The 21,355-nt window shown below is 42.6% G+C and overlaps 1 protein-coding gene across 1 annotated transcript in view; it reads left to right on the forward strand.

Annotated features, from left to right (window-relative positions):
• The window catches only part of ghra (growth hormone receptor a), a 34,931-nt gene extending 14,023 nt beyond the window's left edge, over positions 1-20,908 (forward strand). The window contains exons 3-9 of the mRNA XM_076289292.1: positions 6,888-7,023; positions 8,286-8,458; positions 10,150-10,328; positions 14,006-14,156; positions 14,757-14,847; positions 16,416-16,485; positions 16,928-20,908. Coding sequence (XP_076145407.1) covers positions 6,888-7,023; positions 8,286-8,458; positions 10,150-10,328; positions 14,006-14,156; positions 14,757-14,847; positions 16,416-16,485; positions 16,928-18,070 — 1,943 coding nt within the window. The 3' untranslated portion in view covers positions 18,071-20,908. The remainder of the gene's footprint in view (positions 1-6,887; positions 7,024-8,285; positions 8,459-10,149; positions 10,329-14,005; positions 14,157-14,756; positions 14,848-16,415; positions 16,486-16,927) is intronic.
• Positions 20,909-21,355: the final 447 nt, after the last annotated feature.

Raw genomic sequence — 21,355 nt, forward strand, 5'->3', positions numbered from 1 at the left:
GAGATGCATCAGAATGTCTTAGCACTCATAGAGTATGAGGGGACCGTGTTGTTTTTGTTGATTGAGAGACCAGATAGAGTAACTCTATATTTGAGTGTCACTGGCCAATGTACAAGCCTGTGTATGATCTCTAATTTCCTTCTTGTCGGAACATAAAATAGAACCTGCTAGGAGGTCTGGAACGGCTGTTGAACTCATTACAGGTTCGATGTGTGTGTGTGTGTGTGTGTGTGTGTGTGTGTGTGTGTGTGTGTGTATGTGTGTTTGTACATTGTTTTGACCTGGCCCTGGGTCTAATGCCAGGCAAGCGAGTTGTTTTCACAGAGGAATTATCAAACGGCGATCAACAAACCTGAGTGTAACACCTTTTCTTTCTCTCCATAATGTTGTCCTGTCTTCACTGTCCCTAAAACTGAAATCATCACCCTGGAGTAATAGGTTTGTGGTTGCATATAAGTATTTAAAATCTGATTCAGAATCCAAATAGCTGAGAGGTTTCTATGAACTATTGGAGCAACAATACACCTAACACATTTGACACTGTTGATCAATATTTACTACACAGACTAGAACACTGGGTTGGATTTACAGGCATAGTTAAAATAATAAAATCATATCTACAAGAAAGGAGCTTCTTTTGTTGCCATTGGAAACTGTACCTCAACACCAACGTCTTTGACCTGTGGTGTTCCCCAGGGGTCGATCTTGGGGCCATTATTATTCATCTGCAGCAGATGTGGTTCACTGGTGCACATAAAGTTTAATCGTCGTAAGCCTAATGGTCTTATGTAACATGCTCAGAGAAGTATGAGACAGGTACCAATGTGTCTATAGAATTATCAGCTATGGACAATTGGTAATGGCAGTGCAGTGAAATTTCACAGAGATGAACAATGACAGTCTTGCGTAGGAGATCAAAATGGGGTCAATGGGGTGGGGGGGGGGGGTAGTGGAGTGAGAGTGGGAGCATTTTTCATTGGTATTTTAGGGCTAAAGAGTATATTGTCTGTTTGGGTGATGAACAGATAAAAAGATCCCAAAAGGCTTGACGAATGTGCATTACTGTCAATTACTGTAGGACAGAAGTTCATTTGTTTCAAGGCAAATGTTTATGGCTTCTGTGAATATAACCCATTATACAACAGTTACGTTCTGTTAATTCATTTCTGATTGGACAAAAGATATTCTACAGTGGGGATATTCCAGAACATTTGACCTTGGACTCTTCCCTTCCAGTAATACTCCAATGTGAACATCCCATTAATTCAAAACAACAGAGCAGTGATTTCATAACATCACATTTGGTCATTGTTGAGAAAATGGAGTAATGGAGAAGGGTGAATGTTCAATTTAGCATGTGACGTTACAAAAAACAAAATTAATGACAGAAAACAAAAGTTGATGTCTTTATATTGATTAATTGTTAGTAGAATTTGGAAAACGCAATATGGCACATTCTCTAAACACATTCTCTACAACAATATTACGTGTTATGAAGTGTGGTCTGGTCCACAAACTATCCTTAGTGGTCCGGGCGCAGATGTGGGAAAATATCAAATTTTATATTGGTGCTTCTTATACTGCCTATGCACAACTCCAGAGCTAGGGTTTGAGTGTGTATTTGAGTTGTGTATGCAAATCCAAACAGTATTATTTGAATTGTCTATTTAATTGTCCAGTTTTGCGACACTGAAAAAGAATATGGAATATGATTAGCTTAGTAGTAACATAACTAGCATCAAACTGTCAAGACAGGGTTAGTTAAAATAAATTCAAAGGAAGCATCTAACACAACAAGCAAGGTGGAAAGGCTTGATGGAAATGGTTCAGCGAGTATTGTGTAGCACAGTGGTTTTCGTAGTGGGGGCCGGCGAGGGGGTGCCCAGGGGGCCTCAGCAAGTTGGAGGGAAAAATAAAAGCAACAAATAAATACATTTGAAAAAGTGATAGCTCTCATATAGCAGAAAGCTCCAAATACAGTATTTACACACTGTATGCTCCATCGCAAAGTGCTTGTGGCTAAAATAATTATTAGGATTAGCTTAATGTATTTTTACATTTGCCATAGTATTGTCGATGGGTTTAGTAACACATCAAGGGGGTCCTTGGCCAGAACCTAGTGGTATTTGGGGGGCCTTGTCGTGGAAAAGTTTGGGAAACCCTGGTGTAGCATACTGTTGAAATTGGCCTATTGTTTATTTTTTTTGTGATTTTGTGATCATGAGTTATGTTATCTGTGAGTTTTTATTTTGTATTGGTCCTTGGTCTGAAATGGTTTGACAAACACTGCTCTCTACATTCAACACTGTAGACACATGTCTGTGGAGCATTTATGAGCATTTCATGTTATTAAAGTTATTATGTACAATCTGCCTTGACAAAAGGAACACAACATGCATGTGTATCCAAACAGCATGCATACGGGTTGTGCCTCTCTGTCTCCTCGCTCGCTCTCTTAGTGGAATTGGCGGGTTAATGAAAAAAGGCTGGACGTCTGAGCCTTGTGTCCCCGCAGGCGGACAGGCAGGCGTGGTTGTACACACTGTCCCGTCCAGCTGGGTAATGTGCTCCAAACACCCTTCGCACAACCTCCCACCAGTGGGGGTGACCACCTCAAACCTGCTCGCAGAACGCCTGACATCTCCGATCTTAACTGTAACGCACTCACACACACAGACACACACACACACACACACACAAAAAAACACACAACTCCTTGGGCTATGCAGTATGCTGTTTGTTTTTGACTCCCTGATGAAAGCTTGATGCTGAAATGAGTCAGAGCGTTTTAAAAGGTTTAAAATGGCCAAGCCATGAAAATAAAGGCTTTTAAAACTATTTTTAATACAGAGAGTGCCTTCTTGTTTCGGAGTATAATGTAGATGTCTGTGAGTCTTAATGATGAAAACTCAAACTCGTGAGGGTGATGTACGAGTCTGGGTGAGCACTAGAGTTTGTGTGGAGTAATCATCAAGCAATGTGAGTTCATGAAGTCCCCTGATGGACGATGTCTCGGTGGAATTCTTGCCAGATCAGGCTGTGCTCTGCTGTATGGCTACAGTTTTTAAGAAATGTAAAAGATTACACAAGTAAGAGGTTGGCTGGAAAAGGTTGAAAGACTTGGAAGAGCCATGCAGATCCATGCCGCAGTGAATGTGGGCGCATGCAGTCATGTAAAGTAGTCTTGAGCAATGGAGTTAGAATGTATATGATGTAAAAGCCAATCAGTGAAAAGCAAGTGTGGATTTAGACATATGTGTGTACGTTTGCAAGTATGTTTTTTAGCGGGAGTGATGCTAATGTGATGGCAGAGATGTTGACATTTGGGTCTGTGTTAACAGGCTACTCGGTTATCCCTGCAATGAAAGTCATTAGCTAATGAGCTGTAATGATGTTTACTCTGGCCTTTAAGTTGCTCCGATCTGTTCAATGCCAAGACAATTCACCAGTGACAGTTTTCCACTACCATGTTTTAATGGCCAGTGTTGCTATACAGGGAGTGGGCTTGCCTTTACAAACTCTTTCTCTTAACTAGCTTTTATTTGTGCAGCGAGATAAACACCCAAGGGAGGAAGAGTGCCCACTGTGCTATGCTCTCCGGAGAGTAAGAGAGTTTGAGTTTTTTTGTTGATGCTTCAGCAATATAAATAATACCTGAATCACCATTAGGAAGATTTAATAGATGCTTGCCCTTGGGAAAGAAATCTGTGCAGTCTGTGCAAGTAAACAACCCTTAGAAAAAAACAGCTTTTTGGCATATCCCTTGATTACTTCTCACTTCATTTTCAGTTCACCTGTAACTAATGAGGTCAACTATAAAATACCAGAAAGTGGTAGACTGCTAAATTCATGCTTAGCTCTGGCTAAACTCATGAATATACAGCTGCACTCTTGATAACCAACCCCTCTCTTAAGCTCGCTGACACAGCGGAGGACTTTAGACAGGACGGATCAGGACTCTAATAATCACTTGTTAAAGTCAGCCTGTGTATTATGGATATACCCTGGCAAGGCGAAACCGCAGGTCCCTATTGATCCAATACATAAAGTGCCAGTGCAGCATCACTATTCCTCCCTGCTGCCAAGCAACAAGATGATAAATGGGTCTCTCTCCCTCTCTCTCTCTCTCTCTCTACGGCAACTTGGACTGAACAGGAACAATCCCCGACTGAGTCTGTGGGTTTTGCTGAAAGTGTGTACATGTTATGGGACTGCGTTTGCATTAGAAATGTGCCCAGATGCAGTGTCCTAATCAACAGTGGGTTTGAGAAAGGAGCATTCACTTCTGAGTCACTGGCCAGCACTGACCATGTGGCCAAGCTCCCAAATGTCTCACGTGACGACCTGCATCTGCACATCTGTTGGCGCCAGCAGGGCGGTCAGCCATTGGAGGCCGTGTCTGTCAGTGGGTGTGTCCAGCGAGACATAAACAGGGAACAGCTGCAGTGTGCTGTCAGCACAGTGTAGCTGGATTGCCTCCTCTGTTGTGCACGTGGTATGGCTTCAATACTAATGACTTCAGAAACACTCGGTGCTTTCAAAACTATTTCAATCATGCGTTTCTTTAGTGTGTTTTTGCCCACCCTCTTGACTCCTGACTTCACAGCTCTTATCATGAAAAGTACCGGTAGTTGGAATGCTCTTATTTACATCAAAACATTCAGTGGATGGATGGCATCACCTTAGTAATCTTACGTCTATTTACATCTTATTCCAAACATATTTCGTAAATAATGTTTTAAATGCCTCTATCAGGGTTTTTATTTGTCAGGACTTTTCCTTTTGCTGTAGCACTGGTGGGGTATTTTAATAGACCAGATACAGATGTGTTCAAGCCTATTTTCCCATCCTTCCCAAGTGGCCCTGAGTATTGTTTTATGGCCATGTGATATATATATATCAGATTAAGTAAAAATGGCTTAATCAGGAGGGGGTCATGAAGCCAACACTGAGCATGTCGAGAAGGATTTCAAACATTCCTTGGGGTTGTGGAGGTGTGGGAGAGTAGTTATGAAAACATTCAAGTGAGAACAGGTAATGAGTTAAGTCTGTGTGTCTGCGTAGGTCTTTCCCTGGAGTTTGTAGATGACCTTCCAAAGTCTGTGCGTCTGAGTGTGAGTGTGTGTCTGTGTGCCTTTGTGCATAACCTACAGTCAAACAGCATTTATACAGTATGTGTGTGTTTGTGTAGGCATGTGTGTTTTTGTGAGTGTGAGTGTGTATGCGTGTGTGTGTGTGTGTGTGTGTGTGTGTGTGTGTGTGTGTTTGAGTGTGTGTGTGTGTGGGTGTGTGTGTATGTGTGTGTGTTTGAGTGTGTGTGGTATGAGTTTGTGTGTGTGTGTGTGAGAGAGAGTGTCTGTGTGTCTGTGTGTGTGTGCACGTGGAAACGCTGTGTGGGAGATGACAGGCCTTCACCTGCTCCCCATACTCTTTAGTCACAGATTGTTCCGGGCTCTGCAGCTCAGCAGCCGAGAGTGAATCCATCTTTCTGTCATGGAGCAGAGGCGAGCATAGCTTTTCCACTGCTGCAGACACTCTGTTTAAAGGCTAATTGGATGTGTATATATTTTTTACGATCCTCTCCACTAGGCTGGAGTATATGTGGAACGTCAGCAATCAATTAGAAGGGTGCTTGTGTGTGTTTGTGTGTTTGTGTGTTTGCGTGTGTGTGTGTGTGTGTGTGTGTGTGTGTGTGTGTGTGTGTGTGTGTGTGTGTGTGTGTGTGTGTGTGTGTGTGAGTGAGTGAGTGAGTGAGTGAGTGAGTGAGTGAGTGAGTGAGTGAGTGAGTGAGTGTGTGTGTGTGTGTGTGTGTGTGTGCGTGTGTGCGTGTGTGTGAGTGTGCATCTATTTCTCCACGAAAAAATAAAAGTGTGTGTGTGTGTGCATCTAGTTCTCCACGAAAAAATAAAAGTGTGTGTGTGCATCTATTTCTCCACGAAAAAATAAAAGTGTGTGTGTGTGTGTGTGTGCATCTAGTTCTCCACGAAAAAATAAAAGATCCCAAGGCGTAGCGCAGCTCTTCCTCTGTGAAATCTGTGCAGGCTGCAGCAGGAGTTTGGAGCTGGCTGTGGTGGTGATGGTGGTGGGTGTTTGTGATTTATCCCCTAGCCAGCAAGAGAGCGGTGGAGGCAGGAGGATGAAGGAGAAGGGGGTTTGGAGGTTGGGGGGGGGGGGGGGGGGGGTTGGTGGGGCGGGGATGGCAGAATCAATCGCACTCGGGCTCTTATTTATGGTTGCGCAAAAAGCCAAGTGCTTGGGAAATGTTTGTGAGCCGGCCCAGAGCGTCGGCAGGGTGAGGGTGAGGGAGGGTGCGGGAGAAGCAGAGCGGGAGGGAGAGGGAGAGGCATCCGCTCTGCCACGGGAGAGATGAACTGCCGCAAATACCTATAAATTCAGCTAAACCCTTTCGACCTTTCGACTCTGCAAAAAATACAAATCCTCCTGCAACTGTTCTTCTATAAACTTTTGGAGCCTCGTATGAGGAGACCGAGGCTGTGTGACGGTAAAGCAATTCTCACGTCTGTGTATTCTGCTCAGAAAATAATTCAGAAATCCTTGACGGTCTCCTTCTTGGTACAAAGCAAGCCTTCGCTGAATGGCATACTTGGTTGACCTTGATCAGTGCTTCAACTTCTCACAGTCTCGACGTAATTGTTTGTGGCTGTGTTTGGGTTTTGTTCATTGAGGCCAATCAATTTCCTGTTCTGTGGTTGCTATAGCAAATCTATTGTCACTTTGGTTTCACCACTGTTTACACATTATCCTATCCTATCTATAAACGTTCTTACTTTAGCTTTAAGAGGCTGAGATAATTATATTCATATTGTTCTCTCTCTTTCTCTCTCTGTCTGTTTCTTTCTCTGCCTGTCTCTCTCTGTTTCTCATAGCCTCCAAGCATGGACCCCATATAACTGACTGTCTATCCCGGGAGCAGGAGACTTTCAAGTGCTGGTGGTCGGCCGGAAGCTTCCAGAACCTCACAGAGCCTGGCGCCCTCAGGCTCTTCTACGCCATGCCGAAGCAGTAAGAAAACAAAAAAAATCTGTAAAGACACTAATAGAAAGCCAGCAGAATCTGTCAAAAAGCAGGACAAGAAACGGCACAGAGTAGGAGAGTTTTAACGTCTGCCATTTTGAAACAAACAAGTCTCATCTTTTTTTGTTTTGCAGTCTGTTTTTTTTTATGCCACCACTATATGAAGCATTAGGCATTCGGTGGTCAACAGTGCTGATGGCACATGGGGGATATGGGTGGAGGAGTAAGGTTTGTCCTGCTCTGTTCATAATTGCCTACAACTGGGGGGCTCTAGTGCTTAAGGAGCCCCTGGACAGATGTGCTGGCTCTCCTCTCGCTGCTTAATAAGCTGAGCTTATGCTCCCTGTCCTTCTCCACACCCGGGAGGAAATCTAATTACCAGCCTCGGATATCACACAGCGTGGAAAAACACCACTGTGTACATTTACTCAGCTATTAACCAACAGTGGGGGTGAAGCGTAGTGTCAGGTTTTGCTAGCTTCGTCGATAACCTGGTTTTAGTACTAGTAAATCGCTTTTAAGTCGAGTCTGTAAATGCCCATATGGAAAAACATAGGAATCACGTCTTGTAATGTACAATACCTGTATAGTAAATCTGCAGTAAAGAGATTGCATACTGTACATTTAGTGGGCGGTGGTCAGTCTTGGGTTTGGCCTGTGCCTTGGACAGATCCCTTTTTGCTAATTTATATAGTGTGCTTGCTCTCTCCTCTCTTTCTCTCTCTTTCTCTCTGCACGATTTAGAGTAAATATTTAATTGTGATTTTTAAGACAGATATTGTGATTGAGATTTGACTTGTGATATAATTTTTGAAAGTCAAGCTTCAGTTCAATATTCCAAATTTCACTTTAACTTGAGCCATTTCTGATTGGTGAGAATGTCTTGTGCATAAGAAGCACAGCACTGTATGCCAACCATTGAGGATGACATGAATATAAAAACCATGTAACAAGATAAGCCATTGGGGCAGAGTTGCAAGCTGCACGATTAATTGCAATTAATAGCTAATTGTATTAGTTCAAAATGCGACTTTTGTTAAAAATCAATTCATTGTGCAGCCCTACTTTCTGCCTCTCTGTCTCTCTCTGCACAGGATTCTGATGTAGTGTTTGGCCTTAAGACTTTTGATTTCGAAATAGTGTTGCAGGATTTGAATGTAGTGTTCAGGATACACAGAGCTTACAGCTAAATTGATTCCATATACGCCTAAGCTGACTGAGAACCACAATGATTATATCCATGTTCCCAGGTCGTCTAAAGAGCCTGAGTGGAGGGAGTGTCCGCAGTATTCTTCCACCCGCCCGAATGAGTGCCTCTTCCCCAAGAACTACACCCATATCTGGGTGGCCTACTATGTGGAGCTGCGCTCCGCGGAGCAGAACATCACCTATGACCAAATACACTTCACGGTCGAAACCATCGGTAGGTCTGACTACTAACTGTCCACTCTATGTTTTTGTCAAATCAACAAATTTTTATCACCTGAGAATTAGTAACATCTATCTTACATGTCCATAGATATGTAAAAATATGTTAGATAATATAATTTTGCGCATACTGGTAATATTATATAATTGATAAAATAGTGTCATGTTAAATAATGTGACAATTTATTTCATAGAACGATGGTTATTTCATTCTGGATTTTCAGTCACATTTTTCTCAAAGTCAGATAGACCTTGTTCAGTCTTGGGTGATGAAATGGAAAAACTAAAAGCTATCTCTGCTGAAGTACTGTAGCTTCCATGTGCTGAGGTCGCAGGTAGCAGCAGATGTGGTTCACTGGTGCACATAAAGTTTAATTGTCGTAAGCCTAATGGTCTTATGTAACATGCTCAAGTATGAGACAGGTACGAATGTGTCTATAGAATTATCAACTATGGACAATTGGTAATGGCAGTGCAGTCAGATTTCACAGAGATGAACAATGACAGCCTTGAGTAGGAGATCAAAATGGGGTTAATGGGGTGGGGGGGGGGGGTGGGGGGGGGGGGGTAGTGGAGTGAGAGTGGGAGCAGCTTTCATTGGTATTTTAGGGCTAAAGAGTATATTGTCTGTTTGGGTGATGAACAGATAAAAAGATCCCAAAAGGCTTGACGAATGTGCATTACTGTCAATTACTGTAGGACAGAAGTTCTTTTGTTTCAAACCGTAACACTACAGACACACGCACACACACACACACACACACACACACACACACACACACACACAGTAGTGAGTGAATAAGACATTGCATTTATAATGCATTTGTACATCCTGAAAGGCTTTGTCAGTGTTAGCTGATAGCTCCTAAAGACATGTTGGCTAATGACATTTGAGATACCCAGGGCCCAGTTGACGAGCCTGAACGATTTCATTTCCTCACATTAACCTCATTGAACCACTTAACGTGTGGAACGAATGTAGCAGTTGTTCAGCTCTGTGAAGTTAAGCCACCGTAATCATTAAGACCAACTTTTCCGAAGACATTGCAAAGAGCACTTGTGTTTGGGCTTTTAAGTGTGTTTCAGGAGTCTAAATTGATTATAAATGCTTGTGAAGGAGTTTCATAACTATGGTTTCTATATTTCTGATACGTTGCTGATTGGACCATAAACGGCCACAGCAACTAAGAGGAATGACTGATTCTTCTCTATTATTGTGTTACATGTTCCAAACGTACGGCACTTTGAGCTGCATTCTGTGTATGAAAGGTGCTATACAAATAAAGCTTATTAACAAGTGCTTCATTGCTAACACCATGACATTAAGTATCAGTATTCACTGTAGCTACCAGGCTGTTGGCTGCAGCAACTCAAGCTAGGTAGAGCCTATTGTTATGACCACCGCTATGAAATTTGGTGTGCATGTAGCCCCACTAGACTTTTACACACTTTCTTTACTGCATTTTACTGCACTGAATCTGCCTCCAATTTAGGAATATGGCAGCTCTTTTGCAGATCTATCGCAGACTTAATATTAACCATATTAAATGGTAGATTCTTGTTTAAAAAACTATTTACAGTACAACCAATTAAGCCATGATAATCCTCACTTATTAGCGATTTGTAAAGTACTACTATTATCTCTCTCTCTCAGTCAGTCTCTCTCCCTTTCCTCCTTTCCTCCAGTCAAACCGGACGCCCCTGTCCATCTGAACTGGACCCTGCTAAACGTCAGTCGCTCAGGGCTCCACTTTGACATCATGGTGCATTGGGAGCCGCCACCCTCGGCGGCCATCGATGTGGGCTGGATGACCCTGGTCTACCAGGTCCAGTACCGTCAGGTCAATGCATCGCACTGGGAAACGGTGAGTCTGCAATTCAGACACCTCCACTGTCTAGGCTACACCCACGCTTTGACAAGAAAAAGGAACCTACACACACAGGGCTTTTTTTTTTTTTTTTTTTTTTTTTTTTTTTTGAGGAGCGTGGGCTCGGCAACCTAAAAGAGTTTTTTTTTCCTTATTCATTGTCCTTCACATCAAGGCTGTAAAGTTTGTGTAATATGCAAACCCCACTCAGTATCTTAGCTGTGTTTTTTGTGCCATGACCATCGATGACACCAGTGGCGCAAAAAGTGGGTATGCGCTATATGTGGCGCATAGGGGCGCAGCACCATCGGGGCGACAAATCAATGGTAAAAATAATAATAATAATATATTTGGTATATTCTATATGTAGCTACTGTTGTACGTTTCTAAATCATTTTTGCATTTCCTCAATGTTAAATAACATTTTAGAGCACTAACAGGCTAGAGTAGGCGCCCTATCATAAGATTCTATCATAGAATTTTGACATAGAAGAGGGAGTGGGGGCGCCATGAGCGCTGAGTGAGCAGGTACGAGTAGTGAGTTTTCAACTGTGGAAAAAGATGGATAAAGCAAAAAAGCTGTCGGGGGCTAAAAATAGAAAAAGAAAGGGAAAATGAGATGGCATGTCAAGGGATGCGACAGTAGTTAAATAAGTGGATGGTGAAAAGCAACAGCTAGGATTTAAAGTGTGACGTCTGTGCTTGGAGGCACACGTTTCATGTTCATGTTATTCATGTTACCAGACTAACTAGCGTTTGCTAAGCATATGCCGATTGAAACATAGCCTATTCCATTCAGATAACTAGGTGGCTACTATGCTCATACTGCACTTTTAATGGCAAACTGCAAACAGAAATGTCTCACTAGCAACAACTCATTACATTTTTCCATTTCCTAACAATGAAGACAACTTGTAATAACTTAATATTGTGCTGTCAATGTGGCGCAAACAAAGGCTAGAGTTGGTTCAGACTTATCCTTTGTGAGCAACAGCTGGCAAAATGACGTTATGAGAACCGTTTAGACTCTCTTAAAGTGACAATGCGACATTTAACAATACTTCAAGTTCAAATCGGCAGAATTTCTTAAAAAATAATAATATGTAATACATTATTGGCCTTTTGTTTTACTTTAGTTGTTTGTGTTTTTTTTGGGGGTGGGGGGGGGGGGCACCAATTTGTTGTTGCATACCCCTTAAAAAATGGGTAGCTGCTCCGCTGGATGACACGTCAGCATGTCTCAAGATGTTTACTGGGGTCAGATGATACCTTGACCTTTCTCGTGGCAATAAATAAATCTTGTTCAGCAAGTCACAGCAGCACACAGTGGTTCAAATGGAAATGTATTTAGTATGTGCTGTGTTTTTTAGGCTTTAAAATAGCATTCTAATAGCTGCATAAATTCTATGACTTGTTTGTTTTCTGTATACCCATTCATTGGATTTGACCAGTCAGCTTTTTGACACATAGTATACATCTAGTTACAGGAGTATCGTTGATTAAATCAGTTAAAAGGTATAATCCTTCATTCATAGACGGTCCTGACTGTGAGTCACATAACTCTAACAATTACCAGTAAATCAACACGTTGCTTGAGTAGTATAGAAGGGACAGGTGTGATTTGATTGGCCATTGAGGCCAAATATGAATGTTCTGCTGGAACCAAAGACTATGCCTGTAGCCAGGGGCGTAGATTTGCGTGGGGACCGAAGGACGTGTCCACACCAATGTCAAATTACCATAGACATATACACTAGATGTCGCCTTGACTACTGCTGTTCATTGGAACGAATGCGTCAATCGAGACGCCATCTTGCTTCAGTGATCCACTTCTCTATAATGCATTAGCGTCAATCTGGGCAAAGATCTAGCGAAAATAAAATCACCATAAATCGTCAAAATCTCAAGCAATTATCTAGTTTTTTGGGTTGTTCCAACTGACAGGCATGTATTTATGGTTGAGTCTAGAGAAAACTAAGCTTAAGACGATAATAAAGATACATTTTACCCGTCTAGCCCCATAGACTCCCATTCATTCTGCACTAGCTAGCGGCGGCCCCTAGAGGAACAATGAGTAAACTGCAACCAGGTTCGATACAATGAAAGTAAACAGGCTCTTCTAGACAGGCTCTGGTTGAGGCCACATACCCCTCGTCTCGTTTACTCATGTAAGTTGTAATCTCACCAGAAGTTGTAGATCTGTAGAACATTTACCTCTGCTACTACATAGGCTACGCCAGTCGTTACTTTTATAATCATGGGTCAGTGCCATGGGCAAACGAGATGTAGCTGAATTCATAAATGACAAAGCCATGAGAAAGGTGATTTTCTTACGTTTCAACAACAAAGAAGCCGATCTGCCATCATTGTGAGAAGTTCCCAAATTTGTCGCTAATCGCTAAAAAGGTTTTCTATCGCTGGGGGATGGCCAAACGTTGCTAAATAGGTAACGCTGACAATACAGGAGAACTAGTTTAGCGCTTCAGATCCCTGTACAAAGATGGCGGCGGTGTTGACGCATGCTGAGAAGCAGAAGGCGACATCTAGTGTATATATCTATGTCAAATTACGACTGAAATGTCCCCACCAATATTCAGGTTGAAATAGGGGAAAAAGCGCTCACATGCTCTACACAAAGAGTTAAATCATTTCTCACTTCAGTGCTGCGGATTATCTCGTACAGATCGTGTAATGTGCAGTAGCCTATAAGGGTAAATCGCACTGATTTGAAGTTACCTATAATAACTACCAGTGAGCCGCAGTCTCCTGCGCAGCATGGCGCAGCGCTTCAGCTTTACTTCACTACAAGGCATATGAAGTGCGTCCAAATTCACCCATTCTTCTCTGTTGAACTCCTGGAGAAGTAGGCTACTCATCACACATGTGTCACATGATAGAGCCTTTTCTCAGCTTTTAAACGGTGCTAGCTAGCCACGATTTGCTGTGATAAACAGTTCGCGAGAAAAATAACTGATATATAATTATTCTCTGCGCCCATCTCCACATCCATTCGTCTCGGTGGAATGTCGTAGGCCTGCACACTCTTCACACAACACATGACAAGCCATATATCAGAATAAACAGCAGACCTTACCAAACACAAAGGCATTACCGTGTATAGTTAGTTGTTCCAGAGTAATCCGGTTTTGAAATAAATTGTAGCAAAATTCAGCATGGTCTTTCAGCTTTAAGCATTTCTTAAAACTGAGCTGTGCTTACATCGCCTATATATCTGTAAATATTAGAATCAGAGAATATACAGGCAGCTCACGGTTAAGAGTTTGTCAATGTAGCCTTAATGATTTCTTTTCACAAAATGCTAAGCATGCATGTATTTAAGTTTCTTAAAACTGAGCTGTGCTTAAAAGGGTCAATGCATGATTTCATAACAGACCAAATAGAAAATAGAAAAGTTGGACAGTAGCACATTTTAATCATGGATAGTAGTTGTACAGTAGCACATTTTAATCATTATATATATCTATAGTGGCTGGTGAAAGAGTTTTTTTTTGGGGGGGGGGGGGGGGGGGGTGTTAGTGGGTAGTGTCCCCACCTGTGCTGTGGCAATTGTGACAAATAAGCGATTGTAAATGGGCTTTGTCTTTGTTTATTGTTAATGTCTTACTTGTGTGCTTACATCTTGTCTTGTCTTGTCTTGTGTTGTGTCCACTCAGCTTGACCAGGAGAGTGGCACCCACCAGACTATCTACGCCTTACAAACCGACAAGACGTATGAAGTGCGCGTGCGCTGCAAAATGCGGACTTATGCATTCGGGGAGTACAGTGACACCATAACGGTGCACGTCGATGAGATACCTAGTAAAGGTAAAGGCTGGAGTCACCAGTAGTCGTCCTGTGCCATCACTATTGCCCTTAGAGCAAGCTAACACACTGGTTTTTGCATTTGTATTTGTGTTTGTCATATGCTGTTTGCAAGATGTTTTTTAATATAATCTTTATATTAGCCACTCAAACAGCTGTGTTTTCATTGCGTGCAAACAACCATGTGGTAATTTTTTATCTGTCATGTGTACTCTAATTAATGAAGTTAAGTATGTGTCTACAAAGAAGGCCCTGTTCCCCCAAGCCATAAACTAGGGAGAAATGCTCCTAGGCCAGACGAGTATCTCAGGAAAAGGAAAATATAACATTTAACTGTGGTCAGCAAGGTTAGTTACTAGCAGGGTGGTACAATTAGACTAAAAATAGCTGTATACGTCAGTACATTTTGGTCTGCGTGTGTGTGTGTGAGAGAGAGAGAGAGAGAGAGAGAGAGTGTGTGTGTGTGTGAGAGAGAGAGAGAGAAAGAGGGAGAGAGAGAGCAGGGGGGATTTGCCTGTTTGTCGGGTTGTGTGCATTAAAAGGGGTACTGGTTTGTCTGAAGTGCTTTAACTGAGGCGACGCTGTACTGTGTGTTCTCTGCAGATGCATCCTTCCCCATGACACTGGTGATGGTGTTCGGCGTGGTCGGCATGGTGATCCTGCTCATGCTCATCGTCTTCACTCAGCAGCAAAGGTAACGGCACAGGAGAGGGGTGCTGAGGGTCGTGGAAAAACATGCTCGGCACATCATAGCGTAGAGAAATATATTTCTTCTCGGAAAAAAAAAAATAGTTTTACCATTTTAATACAGAAAGGTGTATTGAAACAGCACTTGCTCTAACAGTGTTCCCATCCTCAGTCCACTCCTCTGTGTTAATTAACTGCTACTCAAGTAAAGTAAATGAGTAGCTAGGACTCTAGAGCCTGAGAGCTCTCACAGACATCGGAACAGTGTTATATGCAAACATATGCAACAGTCTGTTGTGCTCTTTGACATCAAACAATAATGCCTCCACTTCATTTTAATTGACTCTGTGTTATCTGTCTAGAGGGCCTAGATGGCCCTGTCTCTTCTTGGCTAAAGATGATATGCAGCAGTATATAATTTTATACAACAGTTAAATCCTTTCATTTAATTTCATTTCGTATTGGACAAGAGGCATTCACGAGTGTGGATATTCTGACAGAGCCCCACTTAGAATCTTCATTGCGTTCACATGTTCACGCCTGCTTTATCTGTTGAGTTTTACAACACACTTCATTCTTGACATGGAGGAGAGAGAGAGAGCAGAATGGGAGGCAGCATTTTTTTTAAATTAGCATTTGACTCTTTTGAGTGAGGAGAAGTAGCAAATGGAGTAGAGGGAATGTACAAATTAGCCATTTGTGTCAATTTGACTGCAGAGTGACAGTTTGCATTGGTTGGAAAGACAAATGAAAGAAATCAAAACAAGCTGCCCTCAGGTCAAAACTAATTAGTTGGTAATAACCAAAGATCTTAGGGTACTCTTGAATCTTTGGTAATAACCTACATTTATGGGCCTGGTTAGAAAGCAGACCTTCTCAATTGGAATGAGAGTGGGTCTGGATAAGGCTCATGGACTCATGGACACATTCCAGCAGGGGAGTAACTAGTAGTGAAATTAAACTTAAATTAGTGCATTAAACTCTTACCAAATTGTTTCAGAAGTGCAGCAATCTTGTAAACAAAGGTTTTAAATGCAGTTGTTTACTCAGTTTCAAAGAAATACACGTCCATGCCAGATTAGCGATTGTATTTGCGTGCCCGTGTTTTAGAGATATTAGAAATGGGCGTCAATGGCTTCTTGGCCAAGCGGACTTGCAGAGCAAATCCCAAATTTGCTAATGGTTCATATGGGTATTCCCAGGCTATAAGTTGATGAGACTGATACCAAAAACAGAGGTTGAGTCCAGATTTATTTGCATTCCACCCATCCAGTAAAGGAACTATTGGCTATATGTACATAACACTTAACCCCCCCCCTCCCCTATTGTTCACTGTTAATATAGTGAGTTACAGGGTGTCATTTGTTTGGCTTTTGAACTCAAATACCAATAACAGTTTTCCAAATCATGGATTAAAAGTCTACCTTTGACTGGACATACAGTATGTCTGTGCTACCTTTGACTGTGCTACCTTTGACTGGACATACAGTATGTCTGTGCTACCTTAGACTGGACATACAATATGTGCCTGCGGGGTCTGAAGAAAACTCACCTCACCTTTTTTCTGTGTCTCAGGTTAATGGTGATCTTGCTACCTCCTGTTCCAGCACCTAAAATTAAAGGCCTTGACTCTGACCTTTTGAAGGTACATTAGCTTATTTCTCTTATTTCTCTATCTTTTGTCTGCATGCTCTATGGTAGATATGTGTTTGGATGAGGTAACTCTGTCAGTTATGCACCCATTATCTACACATACTGTATCAATTAGCTTCTAAATAAAACACATAGAGCAGAAAAGGTACAGCCAGTTCTTCAAATGTGTACTGTGATTTGAAAATTAATGTTTCTGTTCAGTTTGTGTTCGTATATCTGTATTAAGATGGAAATTATGCAGTGAAGTTGTAGTAAAATGACACTCTGAACCAGCATTTGGGAGCAGAAATGAATAAAGGAATGAATGCTTCTCTCCCAATGACCTTTCTCTCTCTCTCCCTCTCTCTCTCTCTCATCCCTCTTTTCATTCCAACCCTTTTCACAAACCTCCACGTCCACTTTCTGCCATCCATCATGGACACGTCTTGCTGCAGAAAGGCAAACTGGACGACCTCAACTCCATCATGAGCAGCCAGCACATGTACAAGTTCTACGACGAGCCGTGGGTGGAGTTCATCGAGCTGGATGTGGACGAGCCCAACGACAAGGCCAGCAACTCGGACACGCAGCACCTGCTGGGCGGCCACGCTGGCCACGGCGGCTGCCTGGGCTCGTCGCACGTGCTCAGCCTCAAGGACGACGACTCGGGCCGAGCCAGCTGCTACGACCCTGAGCTGCCGATGGACGCCGAGGCCGTGCTGATGGCCGTCCTGCTCCCCCGAACTGACCCGACCAAGGCCAGGGAGGGTAGCTGCGGCGGAGGAGACGATCCGGTTCAGGTGATGACCAGTTCGGGTTCCCCCACCCCCGGCGTCACGTCTGGCCCAGGGACCCCAGCCGTGGGCAGTTTGGCCGGCTCCCAGCAGACCCACCAGCAGTCTCAGGTCAGCTGCGGGCCGAACTGGGCCACCATGGACTTCTACGCCCAGGTCAGCGACGTGACCCCTGCGGGCGGCGTGGTGCTCTCACCGGGCTCGCTCCTGACGCAGAGCACGACACCAGAGAAGGAGGAGGAGGAGGAGGAGAAGAAGAATAGCCAGGACGACAAGGCCAATGAGAAAGGGCAGGCCGGGGAGAGGATCGAAGAGGGCGAGGAGAAAACGATGACCAAGAAGAGGAAGGACGAGGAGGACGCGCTCAAGTTCCAGCTGCTGGTGGTCAACCCAGAGGGCGGTTACGCCACAGAGTGCGTTGCCTGGCAGGTCAGTGGTGAAGCCCCGCCAGGGATGACGCCTGGCTCCTACACGGTCCCACCACAACCTCCACCACCCCCTGCTCCTCTGGACAAGGAACCGGCCGGAGGGCCTCAGAGGGACCCGACCACGTGTCCGGCCTCCCCATCCACCCCCGGGGACTACCAGAGCCCCTACCTGCTCCCCGACACCAACCCAGCAGTGCTGACCATGGCCCCCTTGTCCGACTACACGGTGGTCCAGGATGTGGACTCCCAACACAGCCTGCTGCTCAACGCCTCCGAACCACAGCCGGCGCCGAACTCCGGCAAACACCTCCCCGCCATGCCGGTCATGCCCATGGGCTACCTGAGTCCAGACCTGCTGGGTAACCTCATGCCCTGAGCTCCTGGTGTGCGTGGGAAGGGGAGGGGAGGAAGCCACACACTGGGCCACAGGCAGTCTCAATCTACCTTAATATCGCTTCAAACCAAAGTCGCAAAAGATCGGTGGGACAGTGACATGAAAGGTCTTGGAGAGTTGCGGGAATGTCATTTTGGAGCGAGTGCTGGAAGAAAGGAGGGGATAGAGAGAGAGAGAGAGAGAGAGAGAGAGAGAGAGAGAGAGAGAGAGAGAGAGAGAGGTAGATGTTTTGTCTGGCTGAATGGGATATGGTGGTGCTCAAGTCATGGCTCATGTCGGTAAACATATTTGACTGTCAAATTTGATGCCTGGGAAAATCGACACCCCAGTTCCACTAAATCCAGAAAGTGCAAAGTGTGCGTGCAGACACAGTGTACACACCAACACAGGTACACATGGCAAAGTCCAGACGGACGGCAAACGTACAAATTGCCAAAGTGTCCTTTAGTAGACACAAAGGGCATCGATGGTTTGTCATTCAAAGAGATGGTGACAGCCTCTCAATGAAAATGAGAAGATGAATGAGGATTTCATTCACATATCCAGTCCATCAATAGTAATAGATAGCAGAGTTTCAGTCTGCCTGGTAACAACATGGAGAATCTGACAAGACTAGTTACGCCAATCATTATGGGATGGATCTGTGAAACTGGACTTCACAATAGAGAACATACAAACAAAAACATGCCCCACACAGGACCTTATGCATAAATACATCAAGTGCCGATTGCACATTGGTGTTCCTCTCAGAAATAAAGGAATACAGCTATGGAGTTTGCAAAGAGGAAGCCAAAATGAACATGTTTTCTTAATTAAGCTAATGGTCTGGCAAGAAATTGATGGCTACATTGCTATTGAATGTCTGTTCCTTGTTACACTAATGTGCTATGAGGATTGAAAATGCAAATCATATTTTTCAACATGTGAAAAATTTTCATGTTCAGTATTACCATATAATGCATAAATGATTGTTTTTATATACCGAAACTTAGTGTCTTAATCGGAAGAGAATGTCATGGTAATGCTATGGCCTTTGTGCAAACTGACATTTGGGACTTTGTCACAGAGCAAGCACAAACATCATTTGTGTGGATGCACTTTTGAGCAAATGGCAGTAGTTAGTGTTTGAAAATACACATTTTTGATGGGGGGAAAAGTATAACAGAAGAGCGATTAGTTGAGTTGCCCTTTGGTCAGATTTTAGGACTGTAAAACTAAAATGGTAAGAGTGACATTTTTATATATATAAAAAAATGCAACTGTATCTGCTTTGCCCCCTTTTGTAGTATACAAAGCCAGTTTATCTGTGAACATACACATACTTATTCCAATTACACAGCTATGACTATTAGCATGTCCTGGTGTTTGGGAAATGTTTTTTAAATGGGGAGTTTAGCATAAACCTACACTATACTTGTAAGGAAGATCTAACTGGAAGCTGTGCCAATGTGTTATGTTTTATATGATTTGTTTGACATTTATTTTCTACCTGTGTTTTATGAATATTATATTTTTCCCGCCATGCTAAGAGAGAGAGAGAGAGCTCTTTTAATGTGTCTTGCATCTGACACTTTGTCTTGTAACCGTATCTTCGATCCTGCCCCTGGATTATTCTTGGATGTGCGTGATAAAACTGTGCTGTTCCATCTGACATAAAGCTACAATATGTGCACAAATACAAAGACCCAATGCATGCAATAAATGGAAAGATACAAATGCTATACATATGATCCGATCACAGTTACATGCAGCACTGTGTTTAGTGGTGTATTTGTACATGCAAACTAAAAATGGAGTTTAGGTTATAGTCTAAAAGTGAAACTTTCTTCTAAAAAGAAAACTGCCAGCAGATAGCTGAAAATGAAGAGGTTGTTTGTAGATATGAAGTTTGTACACACAAAAAATAAGCTAGCAAGAGTATAACAGTATTGGAAGTAAGTGAAGTAAGGTTAGGTACAATGTTTGTGGGTTTACATTCTATGAAGGCTATTATCTCCTGTATTCAAATATAGGCAGTACGTGTAGAATTATTGGCTGTAAATATACAACACAAGCATGATGAGCAATGTGCCATGCTATGTACTACATGCTAAACAAACTTGCCTTACTGGTGTACTTCGAGCCTGAAACGAACTGCTGCTTTTACTGCTGATCAAACCAGCACGTCAATGTCAAAACAGATGTCTTAATGAATCACTATTTCATGCGTGGCCGAGCACTATTTGCCTGGCTGTGCGTTTGATGTGTCTTTCTGTATACTTCTGCACTTCTGCTCACATCACTCTTGCCTGTGTTTATCGTCTCTGTTGTGTAGATGCCTTTTCTGTACATAAAATATATGAAGGAAAAAAAAAAAATATATATATATATATATATAAATGTCTAGAGGAAATAATAACATTTAGAATTAAGTCTTGTTTACATGTTAGAAGAGGATCAGATTTACTGGCCATGTGGAAGGGACACATGGGAATATAGTGATTGTATTCATATAGTGTAAACATTCGACCACTGAAGTCATGTATAAGAGTACACTAAGATATTTTCTAAACAGCATTTTGGAGAGTCCTGAGTCATTTGTCATTTACGTGCCATTTACCTTTAAAGACTGTGACGCAGGAGCAGCTTTTAAAGCCTGAAACAAAATATATATTTGTAGCTTTCCTATCTTCAGTGTTTTACTTTTTTGATGCAAGAGTACCAGCGTCTGTGATATGTCACCTGTCATATTGAAGGAAGAATGTGCCAATGAAAAATGTAGTTATATAATGCATATATTTTACATCAGCAAATGGTCTGGAATAAACATGTTTAGAATAACCCTCCATGGTCATCACTTCTTCTTTCTGCTTAGGTTATGTAAGATGTTTGTAAGTCACGAATCCTTCATACTAAATAAAAAAAAAAACGTTGGATTTTACATCCTGTCAGCTTACTTTGTCAGGTAAAGCCATATGTCATATTTTTGATATTGATAAGCATATCTTATATATGCCATATCTTAAAATATAGATAAGCAACATTTGGTAGTGGTGTTTGCTACTAACACTTCATTGTATTGCTAAAATTCAAATACATGTACTTTATGAATAGAAAAGAAACAGGCACATGTTTTCCATTTGCAGTCTCATCTAGTGTCCATCTCAGTCTATTTAGTGTTCAGCCATGTGATTGTGAAGTGTGCCTTTAAAAGGCATGATGTTTTGTAGGGAGTGGTGCATTAAACAAGTAAAAATAAGCCCAGGGATGTCAGTGGGCTGAGAGTGT

Source organism: Alosa pseudoharengus, unplaced genomic scaffold, assembly GCF_046254945.1.
Source record: "Alosa pseudoharengus isolate Yale_2024_CS ecotype anadromous, Long Island Sound unplaced genomic scaffold, YU_APseudo_1.1 YU_APseudo_1.1_scf_17, whole genome shotgun sequence".
In the NCBI taxonomy this organism is placed as follows: Eukaryota; Metazoa; Chordata; class Actinopteri; order Clupeiformes; family Clupeidae; genus Alosa; species Alosa pseudoharengus.